The sequence below is a fragment of the Anser anser genome, assembly GCF_964211835.1.
Source record: "Anser anser genome assembly, chromosome: 9".
Lineage (NCBI taxonomy): Eukaryota > Metazoa > Chordata > Aves > Anseriformes > Anatidae > Anser > Anser anser.
Window position 1 is genome coordinate 28829510 of NC_139729.1, and position 21465 is coordinate 28850974.

Here is a 21465-nt window from a genome sequence, read left to right on the forward strand (position 1 = left end):
GAGGTTTAGGTTGGATATTAGGAAAAACTTCTTTACTGAACGGGTTGTTAGGCATTGGAATGGGCTGCCCAAGGGAAGTGGTTGAGTCACCATCCCTGGAGGTCTTTAAAAGACATTTAGATGTTGAGCTTAGTGATATGGTTTAGTGAAGGACTTGTTAGTGTTAGGTCAGAGGTTGGACTAGGTGATCTTGGAGGTCTCTTCCAACCTAGACAATTCTGTGATTCTATATAGTTTCATGCAAAGCATTTACACAATTTTAACAGGAGTGTCAGGTATGTCTGGAACCAACTGTATTCTACAGAGAAGTTACATACAAATCACAAAACATCACATTGCAGTTAAGTAAACACATACATAGAAGCCAAAGGCTAGACATGACTAGACTTTTCTTAATCTAGAAGATAAAATATAGCATATATTCTCAAACATCTTTAACTAGGGAGATGTTCTTCTAAGGACACAGTGAAAGGGAAATAAGCTACTAATGTCAAGCAACAGCTACCTGAATTCCTCACATACCAGTGGAACACAGGCGTAAGTGACTGACTACTTTAAGAACAGAACCCAAAGAAAGCACCTACTTTTAAGCTTTAGCATCAGTAATTACAGAATCTGACATCCTGTGTTTTACAGGTTGTACATTAACAAATAAATCCTAATCATAAGCGCTGAACAAGTATAAAATTTTCATCCTATTTCAATCATTATCATGACACTTTTAAAAATAATTAAAATCTTGATGCAGACAAAAGTTTCTGTATGTATTTAGCACTTGAACGCATTTTTATTTCTACACAAGTGACTGCACCTACCTAATAGATAAAAAGCTACTTTTTATCTATTTTTGATGTATTAAATTAGCTCACTTCTTGGGCAAATCACTTCATCACCCTCTGTTTCTCAATTTAGCCAGTTAAGAACTATACTAGTGTTACCTTCACTTCCCCCCAGAATAAAACCCACTGGGCATGAAAGCGAAGTCTTTTTGAAGTTTCGTTTGCTGAGGAATTCTTACACCAGTTTATTCCTCTTTGGTACTAGAAGAACGCCACCAAGTTAAAAAGTGATCCACCCTTGCACAACCACATCATTTTCATTTACATAAGGCATGGAGAAAAATGCAGTGTATGTTTTTTTTCTTGAATTCAACATAGTACACCAGTATTTGACAAAATACTTGAGCTATAAAATCTCAGCAACAAACTTACCTCAGAAGACGTGCAGACTGTAACTGAACTGATATTCATCTAGCTAGTAAACACTTTTCTAGCTGAACCAGCTTTTTACCAGCTGAACTATGACACCAGCTTACAGCATCACCATACACTTTTTTTTAAATAAATTATTTGCTATCTCCTCTGTTTTATATAACTCAGATAAAAGTGAATTTGTCTTTACACCAGTCATTTACTACTGCCACCAGAAGATATGAATGGCTACTACCTTAGCCATCCAGAAAAAGTAGAACATGCTTTTTCATTGTTGTCTATAATGCTACATTTGTTCAATATTATTCATAAATAGTCCTTTCCCATTTCACCTTGATTTCCCTTCTTCGAACTTCATTCATCAACACATCTTACTACATTTGAAACCTATTAAGTACAGTAGGCACAAAGAACAGCCTGTGGGATTGTGTGTTTTAGTTTTATAAAATACCTTCAGGCCTTCTGTTGGTAGTCTGTAGCCAAACCTGGCAGGTAGATCATCAAAGGTCTGGGTTCCATTTTCAAAGTTATACTAAGAGAAATAAATTTTGAAGAAAATTCAGGTTTGCAACAAGAGGGAAATATACAAGTATAAATACAAATAAACAGTATCATTTTTTTTTAATTGAAAACATTTATCAGACATAGGACCTTGTGAAACCATGTCAATGAAGTCACAGAATTACTTCTTCCACTGGTCTTCCACTCACATGACAACACCATTCTTACGTAGTTGTCAAAACAAGAAGTTATTTAGTAAATAAAAACCCTGTATGATAAATCTCTTTCTACTGTCTACAGTAGAAATAACACCGTATTTGCAGAACAGAATAAAATAACTTAAAGTAAAAAACTGAATGTCTGGTTTCTTGTTTTTTTTTTGTTGTTTTTTTGTGTTTTTTTTTTTCACTTTGAACTGACATCTGTGTACAGAGAAGGACAAACAGCTTTTATCAAGTAGCTTATTGTAGGCAAATAATAGACTCCATATGTTGTTATCCCCTCTCAATTCCCTGCTATCTATTTAGGTTAGTAACAGAAAACTAGATCTACAGTTTTGTTTTATACTAACAGTGTGCTTTCATTTCCAAATAGAGGAATGCTGTAAAGACCTTAAATCTGGGGAAGCTTTCTCCCGCTTCCTCGTGACACCTTTTGTAGCAACATGAGTTGGCTACTCAATGGAGAATCCATACAATAAAAATTTGAAACTGTATGTATGCTAAAATATGCATTCATTAGAAGTTTTAGAAAAAGTTAATTTCCTGCAGAAGTTAATTATATAATGAGTTGAATGTATATCAGTTGTTAAGTTTTATTAATTCTTTATTGACTCAGCAATATTTACCTGTTCATTATATAATTACTTCAGTGGCTTGAGCACAATCCTACAAATACATGTACTTTTTTGGAGGAAGTTATACAAGATATTTTACATTGGCAATGAACATTACCGATTTTTTACCACTTTTACCACCATGGTCACTATACTGCCTTAAGTTATCAGCCTTACATCACAAAGATTGTTTAAAACTCTACTAACGTGAAAAATATTATTCTTAATTGTCACAGAAATTAACAGTTACTTTAAAATACATGTCTCTAGGTGCTGCATACACAAAAACTTTACTGTCAACACCTCCAGCACAGCCATAAATAATACTAACCATGGGAAGAATATTTTTTTTTTTTTTTTACTTTATTTGTATATGGTTACCCTACATAACAGCAATTTAAGTTTTGGTGTGGATGCCATCTAAATCAAATATGCATGGAATTCATTTAAGAGATTTATAACATGCCAGAGAATACCTGTTCAGAGTGGAATTCCCTTAAAGTCATTTAAGTGCTTTCACTCTCATGTTATCAGAGCACACAACATCTGTTAAATCATTTGAAAATGTAGTCTATTTTTGTATTAAACTAAAGCATTACAGCAACTCTATTCTAAACAATCTGCTATCAATTTTACGGTACTAATTCCTTAATAGAATAGTTTAAAAGAAGATCCAGTTCTATAGAGATTTCATCTGTGTAGAAAAACTTTCTTATACTTACTGCTAAAATATCTGCCTCCACTGGTAAAAGATTCAGGAAAGCAAATAACTGAACAGTCAAAATAGTGTATATCTGAGTGGCAGACAACATCAGCATTCCTATTGACAACAGCATATTTTAATACCTGCAACAACAACAAAAAGAGTTAAGACATATAGAAAATATTTTCCTCTGTCATTTTACTGGTTTCGACTACAACTTCAACCTCTTCTAAACTATGCAAAAAGTTATTCTACGTTTACTTTTGAGAGACAAGCTTTAATTTAGATGATTGTTTTAGAGAGAGAAATCCCTTTTGCTAAGAGCACGTAACCTCTATATATGAATATATATGGGTATACATGAATAGAACACAAAAGTTATAGTAACACTTCAAAAAGCGTTAGGCAGCTTATGGCAATGGAAGCAGTATACAGGAATGAACATTCACAAGTTGTTAATCATCCTTAGACGTTCTTCATTTTAATCTTTACTTCTTCTAACATAAACCCAAGTCAGCAAAGTTTCTCATGTGCCTGAAGTGATTCTACTAAAAACATTTATTCTAAATAAACACTTGCAAAACCAGTGTAATACCATCAGGTAACAAACAGCAACTAATTCTATTAACTTCAGCAAAATGCATGAAAGCTTAAATGTGATTTATGATCTGGACAGCAGCAGAGTTCAGTTTGATTCAGCCTCCTGTAAAGTGTGTGTTTTTGAAACATTTTAAAAAAAGGAAGACAAACATTATCTAAAGCATTCTCGTATGCTTTTCACAAGCTAGTGACATTATAAGAAAGTTATTTCTGCTTTGTTGATTAAAAAAAAAAACAGAAGCAAAAAGCAACAACTTGCCTCTTTGGAAATTGAGGGGTGTGTTTGCTAACAGAAACCTTTCTTTAAAACATCTGATTTATCGTTAATCAAAAGAAAAAAGCAAGGAAAAGCAACAAGAAGCAAAGCAACATTTTGATATTTTTCTTTTTCCATACAAATAGATTTTTTCCAAAAAAATATTAAAAATACAAGTTAAGGGCCTGAAAGCCTTCCTTGTATGAGCAATAAAACATGCACCCTTACTGAAGTAACTGAAATTATCCCATTAACCTCTCAAAAACAGAAACGTGAGTAACATGGAACAAATCTGCAACATTTGCAAGTATCAACTTTATTTTGTTAGAACTGAACTCATCATCGATGCACAATTTCACCAAAGTGCCAGCATAACATGTTCTGCATCAATGACTCGCAAAAATAAAACCTCACCTGCATAAGCATTTTTAAAGCTTTATGAGCAACTGACTTGAGAGATGTTTGCTAAATTTGGATTATAAAAGAACATATTTTAACTATGCTATAACCTAGACCATGTAGCAGCAACACTTCCAGCTACAGAACTTAAGAGACAGCTACTGTTCATTTCTGTGTCTCATCCTCTTACAATCTAACTGCACGAGTCCGACTTCTTCAGACGGACAACTACAAGCACACAAACTTAGAGTAATATCTCAATGGGATTCCGCATTGTGATCCAACTGAACAACTGACACATCGTCTGCTGGATAGGATCTTCAAAAAGAATGACAGAACTCTCTCACACTGAAAATCTATTCCAAACAAAGCTACTAACAGATGGAAGCAACATTTTAGCACTTAAATACTTTTTCAGTCTTTGAAGAGGATGGTCTTTACAACAACAAAAAACCTCTTCAGCATAGGGACAAAAAATGGGGAATTACCTTCCCACAACAGACTTCCACTCATTAACCTGGGATATAGAAAGACAGGTGTGTACGGCCTGATCATCATTAATTCCCCAAAAATCTGACATCAGAAATAGCCCCATGAGAACGCGGTAGTCGCTGATAATCAGAAGTAGCAGGGAGGAACTTGCCCTGAGCTCACACTTCTAAATGCCCTTCCCTGCAAACTCACAACTTGACACCAAAGATTGGGACCCACGGTCTCCACTGGCAAGTTACACCTGACAATTTCTTTATGTAGTGTTGCTTCGGTGATCAACCAGTCTTACAACAGACCCTGATCAGCTGTCTACCAAGGAATTTTCAATTCCTCTTAGAATTAACTATAACATGATCACATGCAGGCAATCTCCAAAAGAGATTCTTCTGTTTAGAACACAGAAGTACAGAACACATTATTCCCCTTGCAAAGGCTCACACTTAAACGTAATGAAGTAAAAAAAAAAAAAAATAAAAAAATAAACATTCAAGATTCCAACAGACGGAACAAAAGCCATGTGATCCAGCAGACCTCCTTCAGATTGCAAAACAAACAACAATTGAGTGCTACATTGGTCCGCTGACGTCTAAGTCTCTCTAGCACTTCTAGCATCACAGTAAGAAATTACTTGAAATGACAACACGAAAGGAGTGGTAAAAACCTTACACAAAATGACAGCAAGTACGCTGGATACAATACAGCTATACCAGTTACAACAGAAATTCAGAGACAAGTTATAAAAGTAAATTGCACGTGCCTAATATTGGCACTATCAGAATATCTGGATCTCCTGTAACTAGTTTTATTAGCAGAATTCAAAGTATTTCACAAATAATTAAACTGGGTTGCCCAAATTGTTTACGTGATTGCTGAAAACCTCCCAAGTGAGGCTTTTTATATAAACGGTTTCAAGTGAATTTCATCATACTGAAGATAGTTCATTCTGAAAATCATGGCTTTGTTGACTTCAATAATAAATTTGATTTAATAATGAATTAAAATTCATTATTACTATTGGAAGGGAAGGAGTGGGGATTTCTGAAAACAACTCTTGTGATTCTCACTTGGTCATTTAAACATGTGATAGTTTGGGAAACTTTCAACCAGTTAGAAGAACAGAAGTTACAGTCACAGGAAGTTGTCATAAGTTACAAAATTCGTGAAATTTTATTTCTAAATTAAGATTTACCAGTTTCTCTTACGTGTTATCCCTAACAACCAGAATGTCACTGAAACTGAAGGGCACCCATCCAAAAAATGCAATTTTTTTTAATATGACAGAATTAACACTTCAAACTATTACAGTATTATAATCAATAGAGTATATTCAGTACATACCTTAAAATGTACAAAAAGCATTAAAATAATATTAAGTGCTGTTAGAAAATACCAACGTTGTTCATGCAAAAAAACATGCGCATGCAACCTCCTCCACCAGTTACACACAAACGTATCCAAGAACTGTTACCTCAAATGCAATCAATAAAGCCTTACAATTCCTGAAATTCCATGGTTCATTTATAGACTAGACTCTTAATTGAACGAGGCAGCTTATAGCACATAGAAATACAGGTGTATATAATTAAAGGCTATGTTGTAAACAAAACAAATGCAGTTAAACTTCTGCATTAATCTTGAGCACTTCACATCCGTTTTTCCAGACTATTGACAGGGTTCTCTGAGCTACTCTTGGTGTCTGAGACTGATTTTTTTTTTCTCTCCCACGTTGCATCCCAGAACTCACAAAACTACGGCAGAGCACTTGTACACCACCGTCACGGGACAGAACAGGATCATCAGGTCAGAACTGAAGAGGGGAATGTGTTGAGGGCAGCAAGACAACCTTAAATAACTACATGAACCTAGAATACCTCAGACAAGGCATTTCCCGTGAAGATAAGGCAGCAGCACTACCGTTGTCTGTACAATACAAAACAAATTTCTGATTAAGCTTTTTACCCAAGTAGAGAGCATAACATTGCTTCTCATCTCAAGATCTCACTGCGTTAAGAACACCAGTTTTTAAACACCAGTACACCCCTTCCCATATCAGAATTTATAACCCGAGGGAAAAAGGTTCTTCTAGATACAGTCCCTGCATCCTGTCAAAATACTGGTTTCATATCCACCAACATAAACAAGCCTTGGTAGTAAACATATGACAGAAAACATCAAGAAATTGCTTGTTTTGGGACACAGAGCAGACAGGAATACTCAGAGCTTTTAGCAACTATCCTCAAACCAAGCTTCATCAAATGCATATAAACATCAACTATTCCAAAGTGTATTTTTCAGTCAACTCAAAATTTACTTCACAGCAAAATACAACAAAAGGAAATTCTTTGTCCACGTGCTTATGCTCATGCTTCAGCTCTCAAGAAAACAGCTGCTCCTCTTTCACGAAAAAATTTTATTTTTCACATCTGTATTTAACAGACTGAAGTTATATTTCAGTATCAAACGGGACTAGGAAGCCTAAAGCTATTACAATCATCAAACGAACACGATAAGAACTCCGTCCCACAACAAACTCAGCGCTTGGGCAGACTGGGCTGCCATGCCAAAACACAGCCCATGAAGTTCACCCCCCAGAGTTCCAGGAGCACAGCACAAAGTTACCCAAGTACTAACAACAGCTTTCGCGGGCACCGCGAACACCTCGATGCCTTCAACTTTTTGTATTCCGGTGCCATCGTCGCTGACCTCCACCCACTGCGTTTCTGAGACCCGCCCACAGAACCGAGCCGCCGCGCAGAACGGAACTCCGCCGGGCAGGGCCGGCGAGGCGCAGACCGTTCCCGCTCCCCTCCGGTCGCTTTCGCCCTCCCGCTACCCGCCGGGCTCCCGGCCAGCCGCGCCCCGCGCCGCCCCCGCGGCCCTCCGAGCGCGACCGTCACCTCGGCGGCAGCCGGGCCCCGAGTGCGCGGGGCCGCAGCGGCCTCCCCCCGCTCGCCCGGCCTCCCGCCGCGGGTGCCCGCGGGAGGGAGAGGCGCCGGGGCGGGCGACGGTGCCGCCGTGACGCCGCCGGAGCGCGCGGCCCCGCCTCGCCGCTCGAAACCGCAGCGAGGAGGCGCGGCGGGCAGCCGGGGCGGAGGCAATAAGCGCTGCGCAACCGACCGACGGCTCCGCGGGCGGCCGGGGCGCCGGGAGGGGCCCGAGATGGGCCCGGCGGCCGCTCCCCGCCCCCCTCACCTGCGGGCCCAGGTGCGCAGAGCCCACGGCCGCGCCTAGGCCGCCTCCATGGCGCGCTCACCTCCGCCCAGCAGCCGCGGCGGAAGCCCCGCCTCCCCGCCGCGCAGCGAGGGGCGTCGGCTCGCGGCAGCCCATTGGCCGCCCGGGCCGTCACTCAGACACCGCCGCGGGACGCCTCGGGGCGGGCTTCCTGCGGCGCGGCGCGAGGGCTGGGCCCGGCTGTGCGCTGAGGGCGGGGGGCGCGGCGCTGCAGAGCGGCCGTTTCGCAGAGGAAGCCCCGCGCCAGCAGGCGGGTCGCTGCGGCGCGGCAGGCCGTTTCCCGCTCCAGCTGCTGGAGGCGTCTGACAGCTGCACGCGCCCTGTTCGGCCTGACGTTGCTTCCTGACGTACCAAAGCGGTGGAACCGCGTCCGTGCGGCTGGCAGGGTAGCGGGGAGCGATCGGTTCCTGCGCTTTTCCGCGTGGTTCCGCCCCGCTCCTTCGCAGTTAGGCGGCGGCTCGGGGACCCCCTCCGGACGGCCCGCCCGCCCCCGCCCGCCAGCGCTCTCCGCCCGCCGTGGTTGGCACCTGGGGCAGGGAGGGAGGCCTGGGCGCTCCGCGCCGGTACCGGGCAGCACGGCGCCGGACGGGAGCCGTGGGCGCGTAACAGCGCGGCTCGTCGCAGGCTTTCGCGAACCAAAAACCGCCCCGGTGCCGCAGCAACCCCCCGGGGGCGCGGGCCGCTGCCGCGGGAGGCTCTGCAGCGCCCGGCCCGCGACGTCCTCCGGCAGCTCCCCGGCCGCTGGTCCCCAGGTCGCGGTCTCGGACCGGAGGAGCGCGTCCCGCCAGCCCCACGCCTCCCCGGGGCCCGCGACGGCCTCCCCGGCGGCTGCGGGCGCGGCTCCTTCCGGCCCCGGGCGGTCCCTCCCCTTCCTGGGCGGCCGAGCGCGGCGATGTTGCTGGTGCTGTCGGAGGAGCAGAAAGGGCACCTGGGCTGCCTGCCCCGGGTGGGCGGCGCAGGTCCGGCGGCGCCCCCGTCTCTCCGCACGGCGCCGCGACCAGGGGGGCGCCGGCCCGGGGGCGGAGGTTGGGGGTCGGGGGTCGGGCCGGGCCCGGTTGCCTCGGGCCCGCATCGCAGCCGTGTTCTTTCGTTTCAGCCGTCGGCGAGCTGGGGCGCCTGGCAGTGGAGCTGCTGCGGCGGGGCGCGGCGCCCAGGGCCTGCGAGACGGCCGCCAGTAAGAGCCGGGGGGCGGCGGGGGCCGGGCCCTGGTCTGGGGAGCCGGGGGCTGCGGCGGGGCTCGGGGGGGCTCTGCCGGAGCTCCTCCGGCCCCGGGTGTAAAGGTCGCGAGTGCGCGGGCTTAGGCGGGCCTGGCGCTGTCAGGAGAGTAAAGAACTGACGAAACGTGGGCGGCATTTGTGCTCGGGCACTGAAGCGCCGGGAGCGAATGCCTGGTGCCCTTACCATGGGCCACTGCAGCACCCTTCTTTCCTGAGGTGAAATCTGCAAGCTGCTGCTATCTGATAAATTTGCAGTTTTGTGTGTTGTCACTGTGGTGGCTCAGTAAGGAATTAAAAGGTATTTATGCTTTCTTTACAGGAAAACTTAACACTGGTGTTGACACCATACAGCACGGAGTAGAAGGACTAATGTATCTTCTTACTGAAAGCTCTAAGCTTATGGTAAGGATACCTTTGTGTGGTAGATTCAGGAATACACTCACATGGTGTCTACTAAACAATTCTTGTTTCAAAATACCGATGAACGGGGAAAACCCAGTACAAAATTCTGATACAGATTTTTATTTATTTTTTTAATGGAAGTGGTGTTTCTTGCTGTTCTCTTACTAAAACGCTGCATCTTCATGGATGACTTTGAGATTTGCATTCAGTGTCTTTGACACTAGAACTCAGCATTTTGATTGTTTATAGCAAGAACATTCAGTAATTTAATCTGTATTAGAGAAGTTTACACTTCACAATTAAGGTTTGTCTAAATAACACAACTTTAGTGGAGATGTTTTTTCTGTGTGCTATGCTAACCCCCTAGTAAGTATTCCTTTTATTGTCTGATAAATTAGGCTTGAGAGCTCCTGGCATCAGGAGTTCAGGTGGATGTAAGCAGATATTAAAAGAATTACAGCTGGGTAAAAACTCCATTGGAAAGCCTTCTTATTATTGATACGGTACACTATTTGAACATGGAACAGGGATGCAGAGACAATTCCAAATTAAACTCAAGCAGACATTGCTCTGAAGAGTAGGTATGGAGGAGAATGAAATACTGCAGAATTTTGCCTAAGGTGACTTGACTGACAGATAAATTGCAGTGGTATTATGGTAGAATATAGTTGATCACAGAATACTTTTACTGGATGAATGCATTGTAACATATGACTTTCTCTATTGAATAAATAGCTGCTTCCACAGTGATGAACTGAGCTCCTCCAGTTCAGCACAGACATTGACCACAGGGAATCAGTTTCTGAGGGATATCCTGAATTAATACAATGCAAAGCCTTGAAGTCGTGCCTGGTGCTTTTTTACACGTATAGATATGCAAATCATTTCAGAGTATTTATAACTTGAGTATCAACATTACATTAACATACTGTTGATAATTTGATTATGTAGAAGTGTACTTCATTATGACAAAGTTCAGACCCTTCTATTGCATTCTGTTTTCAAATTTATCAACGTGTGAATTACATGGATAATTCGTATTTTCCTAGCTAAAGACTTGGCCTCACACACTCCTGCAGGAAAGTAACTGCACTCTACCATGTTTATAGCGTTTACTTACAGTTTTATTTATTGAAAAAGAAATAACGATTATTACATAGTTCTGTAGTAAGGCCTGAATTGTTAATTTCCAGATTTCTGAGATAGATTTCCAAGATTCCATTCGTGTTCTGGGATTCTCAGAAGAATTGAACAAATTATTGCTCCAGCTTTACCTTGATAATAGAAAAGAGATCAGAAGCATTCTTAGTGAGCTGGCACCAAAGCTTCCCAGTTATCGTAGTCTTGAATGGAGACTAGATGTGCAGGTAACTTTTATTATTTTATTGGTAATCAGTATATTTTACTTTGTATTTTTTTTAACAACACAAGCAACTATGAAGATATGAATTTATATCGTTTCAAAGTAGTAGAGGCAGCAGTATTTTCATATATTTAAAACAGGTGCTTTAAGAACGTTAGCATATACTAAATATATTTGGTCTTAAAGTGGATCGGTATTGCTTAAAGATAAAACGGAATAATTAAATAAGTGTATATCTTTAATGTGGATGAAAATATAAGATTTTTACACAGGCCTGCAAGCAGGTCCTGTAAACCTGCTGTGAATTGTTGATACAAAAGTTGATAACTGTCTTCTTTTTCGTTGTTATTTGTATCCCTACTCCCATTTCATCTATGCTATATGCAGCTTGCAAGCAGAAGTTTGAGACAACAAATTAAGCCTGCTGTGACTATGAAGCTACATCTTAATCAGAATGAAGATCAAACTGCACAAGTGTTACAAACTGACCCTTCTACCCTTGTCCACCTAATTCAGCAATTGGAACAAGCTTTGGGGGAAATGAAGACAAACCATTGTAGGAGAATAGCACGAAACATGAAATAGTATTAATTCATGACTGTAGTCTTACTAGGCAGTCAGTGTTCACAAAAACATTTCAAGAAAAATAAACATCTGGATCAGATGAAATGCTTTCCTGGGCCAGGATCTTGAGCCAGTAATTATAGGCTGAACGTCCTCTGGTGCTAAGTTTACGCACCTGCCTGATATAAGATAGGTAATTGCTTTTGCTTTACTTACATATGTAGAAATTCAGCATGTTATACAAATAATTTCTTTATCTCTAAATTAGTATAGCTCTACTTTAAAAGCTTTTATATATTAAGTAGAGCTGTCTCAATATCACATGGGACTGGGCATTTATTTTTACATTTAGTAAGCATGTTTTTTCTTGTTTTTTGCTACTGCTTTGAAATAAAAATACCTGTACTGGTGGGATTGACACTTTATAGGAATGCTTCTTCCATCTAGACCCATGTATGTGTAGAACAAATCTGTGGGACTGCTGCCCTTGTCCTCCAAAGGGTTCAATCAACTCAGAGGCTGGCTGTTAAACCACTTCTACCATTCTCTTCTGCCCAACACCTATTAATTGTCTTGGAAACATCTTCATGAAGCAGTGGTGTATGTCATGAAAACTTAGTTCCTGGCTTTTTGGTGAGACCTGCACTTCAGGAAAACTCATGTAAGGTTAGGTAGGCAACCTTATATAAAAAAAAAAAAAGTATAATCAAGCTAATACTTCCATTTGATCAAAGCTAGGTATAAGCTCTACTAGGCAAGCTTATGCTTTCTACAGGTAGCAGTTACTGTAGAAAACCCAATGGCCCAAGCATAAGTTAGCATACTGATTATTTCTATACGTAAAGGTGATCTGAAAAGTTGCAAAAGTAAAATTGTTGGCTAGTAAGCCAATTAAGAAGAGGCTTAACTTCTGTTAAATCACATCTTCCTGTTGTGATACAACAGTTTTTTCCTCTACTTGGATAGTGTGCTTATAAAGGAAGACTAGGTAGTAAATGAAGCTTTTCTATTTCTTAGAAAGATGTCAAAGGTTATGTTAAAAACTACTTTTCATTTGTATTCAAATGCAGTATTTTGTAGCTTTTGTGACTAAGGTTAAATAGTATTACTAAGTAATGTTTTACTGTCACTAAATATCAGAAATCCCTTAAGTTATATTTGAGAGCATAAATAGACAAGAGAACCTTAACATACAGATCTGGCAGTAACTATGTATTTATTGGCTTCCATAGCAACACCGTAAATTTCTGTGATAATTGGGTTCCCACATTCATAATGCATTTCCAAATGCATTATTTTCTCTTTATTTAGAAATACTGTGTCTTTGAGAAACACTGCTTCAGATGAAACCTGCATGGCAAAAGTGCTTTAATCAATAACAGTTACTACCACTTAACAAAGTCAGTTTTCTAGAATGCAACATTGCTTATTCTTAGTGGCTTTACATAGCATGTCTACAGCATGAACAATCTCCTTTCCGATACATCAATCAGCAATGTGTTTCATGTGCTATCTGTATATGTTGATTTTTTTCTTCACATAGAGTATGTGGTAAATAAATAAGTTCCTTCCTTGAGATTTCCGAATCATTATATTTTGTTTGTTTTGATGTAATTGGCCTATATTTTCAGGTGGAATACAAGAATGGACTATATGTAGGCTAGTGTTTTCCCTTTACCCATCTCTTCTCACTATAGCCATAGTCTGGAACTCATGGCAACAAAGATAAAAGTTTTGGATACAAGTCTTAGAAGCTTTTTAGGTCTTATCTCACTATTGTCCTATGAACCTGAGGATGGTCAAGATAAAGCTTCAGAGCAAGGTGAACACTGGAGAAACTCACACTCTGGCAGTGATCCACAAATGGATTCAAGAACTGTGAAGAAAGATCCCTTATGCAAAGCATGTTGCTTTTGAATTGTACCTTTCAGTTTGTTCTGGGGAGGAGTACTGAGGCTCGGAAAACAGCTTCTCAACAGCTACTCATTTTAGCTTAATTATTAGAAAGGTAGACTTGTCTTCATGTGACGTTGGAAGTGGTCTTTCCACAGCCCTGCAAGTTCTCCCTTTGCCTGTGTTGGCGCACACAGCAGCTACAAAGGGCCTTGAAACTCCAATGGTAGAAATACTGACGTGCAAACGCAGCACAATTGTATGTAAGACGTGATGATTAGTGCAAATGCACAGCAAATGACACTTGCTGCTGTTGATGTAATGATAGTGATTTGAATTACCAACACTGGAATTGCAGTATTTGTATAGCTGTTGTCTTGTAGAGCAGATAAAGCTGAAGAATGAAAATACATCTACTTCCATGTCTCAAAGATAGTGGTAAGATGATTCAGTTGTGGGTCTGAAATTTTCAGTTTTAATCTAAGCTCTATCCAAAATTAAAGGTGACGTACATGTAAAACTCCATTTTATATACTTGTTTCCCCTCATGAATTTGCAATTGCTTTATAGAAATCTCCGAGCAAAATTTGGAGAGTACAAAGCATTATTCACAAGCTATTAAAAAAATGATGTAATGGTGTTACTTTTAACACATTTTAGAGGCTTTTTTTTTTTTTTAAAGTTATCTGGTATATAAAAGCAAAGTTAAATGTGAAGGCATTTGTTTATTACTTTTTTTGCAAATCTGAAAACTTTTTTTTTCTGCTGTAAAATCAACAACTTGCAGTTTACCTCTTGAGAATTTCCTTTTTTTCAAAGTGACTAATCAGATTTGTTTTGTAGATGTTGCATTTTAACCTTGAAACAATTTACAAGCAGTAGTTAAATTCTGAATATTCTGTGAGGAAGTTGAATGTATTACTATTTCATCTTTAGAAACCTATTAAGTTTGTAAGATGTTACCTGTTATCCTTATTAGAGAACTTTTTAATGTTTTTTGTTTGTTTCATTTTTTAATTAAAAAAATAACTTTGTCTCAAAGAATTGTGTACATCAAGTAACTTTTGGTTTTATGTAGTAAGCAACTTGTGAATGTGTCCTGGCACTCTTCTGATAGCCATTAAATTCAGATAAACTGCATGCTGGTGCTGACTTCCACATGCATGAACAACTAGAAGTCCAAGTATTTTAAGAGTAAGATAAGTAACTTTCTGAAAAGCAGAGTTAGGCTCAGCCCTTTGCTATATGCTTCTCATACGTACCTCAGTTTATTTTTTTACTGGTCTAAACAGCAGAGGGCAGAAAGTTGTTTGTTTGTTTGCTTGTTTAATCAACTAAGGAGAAGTTTCACTACAAAATTGTTTTCAAGGCCTGTTTCCCATTAAGATTTGTTCATAGTCTCAAGACTCAGCTTGGAGTGTACTTCACCTTGTGTTTTCCAAATTCATGATCAATTTTAAACTGAAAACAATAAAACTTTCAGTATTTAAAATGCCTGTAAAACATACTGGTTAGTTGTTTTTTTGTTTGTTTGTTTTAATGTTTGTATGTTTGTTTGTTGTTCTTTTTTCTTGAACCTGCTAATAAAGAATTTGCTAAAACATTTAGCCAAGAACATAATATAACCCAATTCTTAAAACTCAGGATGACATTGTTCATGGCATTGTAAAATATTTATATTCTTTTAAGCATTGATTAAACTCAAGCAGCAATGCTTTTCTTCCTCTTTTTTTTAATCCTTTTGAATGAACTGTGTATGATCACTGTCCATTTTATAAAATATACTGAGTTTCTGATCCAAGTTTTAATCAATTCCCCAATCTCTGAAGCACATTTAGACTCTCCTACAAGTTTTATTTTCTTGTACTTATTGTCTCTGTCACACCGTGCAAGCTTTTAAAGTACTAGACTGAATACTCCACCTTTCCTCTGTCTTTCCAATTCAGTAGTTGTATCTTGAGTTGTATGAGGGAAACTGTTTTTGTTTAAACAGGTATGGAGTTGGTTTACATTAACACACACATGAATCAGTACCTGATTTTTGGATCAGGCCTAGGATTCTCATTTAACAGAAAACCCTTTGAACTCTTAAGATTTTGTCTTAAAATGATCTTTTGAATTTAATATTGAAATGTACTAGACCTGTTTCAAGTATATTACTGTTGATGAAATGTGTCCATGTACAGACTAAAAGGTATGAATGGTGATTTTGTTCCAGTTTGTATAAGAATGCCCATTTCCTATACTGTGACTTTGTAATAATAACAATGGATAGTGTGTAGGAAAGGAAGTCCAAGATTAGGAATGACCTGGCAAAACTCCATGACTAAAACTGTGTTGTTTTTTACTTATCTAAATAAAGGGAAGGAAGTCTCCTGTCACTCTGTGTTTGGTTTTGTGGTAAGGGTCTGGCATATTACAGCACAATTTTTGTTAATACTGTTGCTTGTTCTGTTTTCAAGATAAATGTAAATTGTGTCAATTTGAGGACTGCACTTGTGTCTTGAAATCTGAAATTTCACCTGTCAGATTGTATCAACAGAAGACAGTATTTTTGGTGTAGGGTTCTGTGGTTTGATTTATTTGTAATATGGTAGTTTTTAAACATTACCAGTAGTGGTACTGAAGCTTGAGTAATGAGCAGACTGCTTTTACATACATAAAAGTTCAGTTTTTACTGTGTTTGTTAATAGAATTTTAGAATGCATTTTAGGAATTACCCAGATCATCAGTGCTATGACCTGCACAACTTATGCTAGATACATAAGGACAGGCAATCCTCCAATCTATTTATCAAATTAATGGAAGTTTGTAGGAGGACCACCATTTTAAATGTTTGCATCCTGGTTCTCCCAATATGTAAATAATAATATTCAAGCTAAGATATTAACTGTAGTGACCAAATATGCTACAAAACACAGTAAATACCTTTTTTTATCATTAAATATGTAAGAACCTTCCACTGATCTTACTCTTTGCCTATTGATTGCTCTGTCAAAAATTTTCCTTTGTTTTGTTTGTATTTATTTTAGTTTTGTTTTTTGTTTGGTTTTTGGCAAAAGGAAAACTTAAGTAAACAGGATAAAACAGAATTTCACTTCATGGAATCTGTATCTTACTCCAAAGTGTGTTTGTTTGTGTGTGAACACACAAAGTAGTATTCCTCGTATTGCTAATATACTTAAAATACCAGAACTGCAGAAGTTGAGGAACTGCTCTACTTGACCTTTCAACCATCCTGTGTTCATAGGTCTACCATAAGATAACAGAAAAAACTTCTGTACCATTAGGTCTGGTTGTAGCAGAAGCCATGGCTATGTGTTTCAAGGAAATTTTAGAGAAAGCCCTCAGCTGCTGCTTACACAAAACCTGTTGTAAACATTTTTGTTCTGAATGTCTGTAACTGGTTAATAATTTGAGATGGGTAGCCTTTAAAGTCACCATTGTTTATACTTACCTATATCTAAATCTGTATCTAATTTCTGGAACTAAGAATTCATAAGTTTGCTAAGCATTTCTCAGTTTTTGCTGGGGATTTTATCTGTCAGACTACATCTTTGCTTCATGGCGTCTCAGCTAATAGATGGAGATGTGTCTTTCTGTCAACTTAAAGAATAGAGACTCTTACTGGTCTGCCTGTGAGCACCCACTCCAGGGCTTTTCCCAGTGCAGCTAAATAAAAAGGGACAGGGAATAGAAGTATTTTGCTTGCTGTTTTTGCTGTCACCTGTGTGCTCAGTAGCAGGAACACATTATAAATGATTGCTTTTCTACAGGTCACTGTTAATACTTCAAGAACAACAATTTGCCTCTCATCCCTGTTCTCTCTCCCTCTGAAGTTTACAAGTTAGTATCAAGGATGACTTCCCAGGCAAAAAGAAAACAGATGATGAAAACTGGGAATAGTGATCATGAACATTGCCTTTACTTGCTAGGGAAAACAGAGGATCCTGCGAAGTAAAAATATGTGGGACAGGGGAGGCAATCAGTTATGTAGGCCTTACCTTTAGCAAAGGAAAGGTAAAATATACAGTGCTGAGCAACATGTACAACCAATAACGTGTTCAAGATGCATTAAAAAGTACATGATGCTCCTTTTTACATATATATGTATATACACGTGCTTATTAGGTATATATGTACTTACTAGGTGACAACTGATTTATTTTACAATAACAGCAGTAGTAGGGTGTCAGAATATTTAGGCTGTTTCAAATTGCCCAGGAGAGCTAGAGCAAATCACATGCATTCTTTACTGGACACAGGAAAGTCAAACTGGAAGACTCTCCTAAAATATCAAATCTGATTGTGATTAAACAATTAGCTTTGTTTCCTGACAAAATCTACATCAGACAACCTTCTCCATGTACATGCAGTTTTTATTACAAAAAAAAAAAACACCTGAATCTTTCTGCAAGTTAAATTAGTTATGCTAGGAAATAATACTTTTCCTGCTGTTTTGATTCTCAACACTGCTCTATGCTACTCTCTTGTGAAAGTTTGCAGGCTGAAGTATTTCTTCCTCTATAACTACTCCTGTGCATTTTAGTCTCATTAGCTAGCTGATTACTCTGGTATCGTCATCAATGTTCACATAGGGAGTCAGACTGGCATAACAGTTCCAGAATGCTGACCAATAAGATCATACTGTGTTAAACAATTTCTTTCTTTTTGCAATTCTGGACATTTACTCTGAAACACCTAGAGCAGATCAGGTGTCAGTTTATTTTACATGAATATTTTAGGATTTATTTATCCCATAGAACTCGGACAAAAAACATCTTCCCTATCTGTCTTGAATAACTTAAATTTCTAAAAGCTAGCTGTTTTACTATCCTTAAAAAATTACCACCATTTACACAAATGTGAATTTGTCTCCTAATTCATTTAAGTACGAAGTCAGCTGTATTAGCAAAGCTCTTTTCATCAATAGTTTAAGCTACCTGAAACAAACCAATTGTGGTATGCCTGTGTATTTTCTTCCATTATCTTCTTGGGAGGAGGCATGATAACCTCAGTATGGAAGTTGAAACAAGCAGCTCTAGTGTGGTGACATCTGACATGGCTTCAGCTGTTTGCAAACTAGACACTACAGGTTTTTCCAGATCACTGTTCCAAACTGTTCAAGTGTTTGACTGACTGACTCACACTGATGTAGATGAGCAGTGTTTGTATGTCTCGTTCCACCAGCTTTGCTGTAAGGAGAATAACCTCTGAGACACAAATATTGGTGTAATTTTTGGTTAGCATAGCTGTTTCTGAAATGAATATCTGAGCAGTCATCTACTGTAGATATTCACATAGCGTTCTTGCCAGTAAAATTACATTAACAACTTACAAAACAACATGAACTGAGCTGACAGCTCTTTTTTTTTTTTTTTTTTTTTTTTTTTTCCTAGCAGACTGTCTATGCTATAGGTTTTGCTGGCTTGGTGATGTTGGCTTGTTGGCTGGGGAAATACGCTGACATAGCTGTTCTGGTGAAACTTGGTAATATATACCAGGTTTGTGTATTAAATAAACTACATCAGAGTTAGGCTATGCATCGCATACTACAGAGGTACTAACCAAAGTCTAAGAGCTGTTAGCTAGCTGAGAAACAAATAGTTTTGAACGCTCAGATAAAAATAGAATCTTAAGCACCGATGCCTTTGTTAAAGAACACAATGCATTTACTTAAGTATACCTTTGCAGCAAGAAGTCCCTTGAAAATTAGATTAATGTAGAACTACAGTAGCATAGTGCAGAACAGCAATAGCATAATATACAAAAATGTCTAATAAACCATAAACAATTGCCATGAATGCAAATAAAAAATACTGATTTGCATGACAAACTACATGATGTTTTAAAAGTTTAAATATATGCCTATTAAGCGCATGTATACCTTTGTATAGTGAAACTTTGTGTAACTTATTTAGTTTCACTTTATTTTTTGTTCTCCATTATTTACTTTGGATTAATATAAGTTTTCTTTTTTATGTATGGCTGTTCTTTGATAAAGTATATGAAAGCAAGTAGATTTAGTTAATCACCACTTGAAGTCTCTTTGTACAGCACATACCCAAACAGAAGGCAGGAAGTGTACACACTTTTCCTGGTCTGCAGTGTGCAATTGTTACTTAGTTACCCAGGAACCATGATATTTTTCAAGAAAATCCAGAAAGTTTTCTAATAGACATCATACATGGATCTTCACTTATGCTGTCTTTCTCAGAAAAAATAAAATTAATGTATGTTGGGCTTTGGTACAAAGCAGCGATGGATTCAGATTAAAAATACCATACACGGTCATTTTCTTTAAGTCATTAGATGCTCATTATCTAAGGGTACATTTGAAAGTGTACTTATTTCTTCTGATCTGTTTGCTTGGCTTTCCACTGAAGTATAGATTGAATTTGCTGCTAGAAGATATGCTACAAATAGGGTACTTTTGCAGTACTGTTCGTTTATAAATCCTTCAGTTAAACAAGAAAATGACTGTACAATTCAAAAACATTTGGATAGCACATGAAATTGAGATAAAATAATGGTATGCTCTTATGTATTTATGATGTATGATTCTGTAGTTAGAAGAAAGAAGTAATGACAAGGGGGCTTTCTACATCGTATTTTTGGTTTGGTTCCTTTATCACTTAATTCCATACCCACTGAAGTGCCATTGTCTTCCATGGACCTGAGCATATTGAATCATTTCCTTTAAGTGCTGGTGGTCATATCCTATCTTTGTGCCAAAAGAAGGAAGTTATTCTTTTAAAAAGTAATAAAAACAACACCATGAGAATTTGTTCTTATAATTTTAATCACTTTCAGACTAGTGAATGAAGATGCTTTAGCCTATACCAAGTGGTACAATAGCAGCTAATCATACTGTTCAGTAAAAAGTGCAACTGAAATACTAGTATCTGTCTGAAGAAGAATTTTCTAGCTGTAATAAATACCTCTTACATTTAAAACAGATGGGTATGTATTTACTGTTGAGATGCAATCCTGTCTCATGGAAGTGGTCTAGTTAATGCAGATGAGATCTCACCATGAACGAGATTGTCAGAGCCTTGCCTTGAACAGACATGTCATTTGGAAAGGAATGTAATAGGCAGATGGGTGTGTCTTTACTCAAGGATACAGAGGCCTGGAGGAAGCATAAAAGCCCTTGTAAAGGCTGTATGAAAAAGCACTCATGTTCAGATCATTATCTGTACAATAGACCGCATATGCACATAAACAATCATCTAATATCCAAGGGTTTTAAACAAGGAAATTGCAGAAAAAAATATCATATGGAATATCTGCATAACCCTGGAGCAGGTGTTGTAATTAGCACAGCTGTCCGAGCAAGTAAAATGCTAGCAAGTGGCCCAGTAAGGAAACACTAGAAGAATGGTACAAAAGATAGCATGGAAAATTCTCAGGGAAGGGAAGCATAAACAAGTCTCAGGAGTACTGGATTTCCTGACCAGAAATATAGCAGATGTGGCACAAAATACAAGGAGGAGATCTGCCCAGTCAATGGAAACACGAACAGGAAGTGTAAGAAAAAATAAATGACAGAATATTTGTTGAAGCAAGGAAATGATGAAACACACAAGCAAGATATGTTCCTTAGAGCTGATCCTAATCCAGAGTTTATGGACAGGCTTACACTCTGAATCTCAAAATCTGCATTTCCAATATTCAATGTAACACTGATCAAAGGACAAAGAACATTCAAGAGCTGGGTACAGGTTCTAAGCTGGAGAAGCCAAATGAATTTCAGAACAGTTGATACTTCTTCTTAAGTAAAGAAACAAGTACAAGA

General features: G+C 39.0%; 2 protein-coding genes across 7 annotated transcripts in view; one reads left to right on the plus strand and one right to left on the minus strand.

Moving 5' to 3' along the window:
* RNF13 (ring finger protein 13) overlaps window positions 1-8893 on the minus strand; it is a 33980-nt gene extending 25087 nt beyond the window's left edge. The window contains exons 1-3 of one of the 5 annotated variants that reach the window (XM_083848956.1): window positions 8756-8893; window positions 3270-3393; window positions 1663-1743 (exon numbers count right to left, since the gene is read on the minus strand). In XM_083848956.1, the coding sequence (XP_083705082.1) occupies window positions 1663-1743; window positions 3270-3383 (195 nt within the window). In that variant the 5' untranslated portion in view covers window positions 3384-3393; window positions 8756-8893. Of the gene's footprint in view, window positions 1-1662; window positions 1744-3269; window positions 3394-7894; window positions 7969-8189; window positions 8367-8579; window positions 8717-8755 lie in introns of those variants that run through there. The other 4 variants (XM_083848955.1, XM_083848953.1, XM_083848952.1 and 1 more) reach the window with 4 other exon arrangements.
* A 135-nt stretch (window positions 8894-9028) lies between these two features.
* COMMD2 (COMM domain containing 2) lies at window positions 9029-13360 on the plus strand. Of its 2 annotated transcripts, none has more exons than XM_083848957.1 (5): window positions 9029-9187; window positions 9325-9402; window positions 9765-9847; window positions 11041-11214; window positions 11598-13360. In XM_083848957.1, the coding sequence occupies exons 1-5, from the start codon at window positions 9121-9123 to the stop codon at window positions 11793-11795; spliced, it is 600 nt and encodes a 199-aa protein (XP_083705083.1). In that variant the 5' UTR covers window positions 9029-9120; the 3' UTR covers window positions 11796-13360. The 2 variants fall into 2 exon arrangements, with proteins under 2 accessions (XP_083705083.1, XP_083705084.1); XM_083848958.1 differs by having other exon boundaries at window positions 9085-9253.
* Window positions 13361-21465: the final 8105 nt, after the last annotated feature.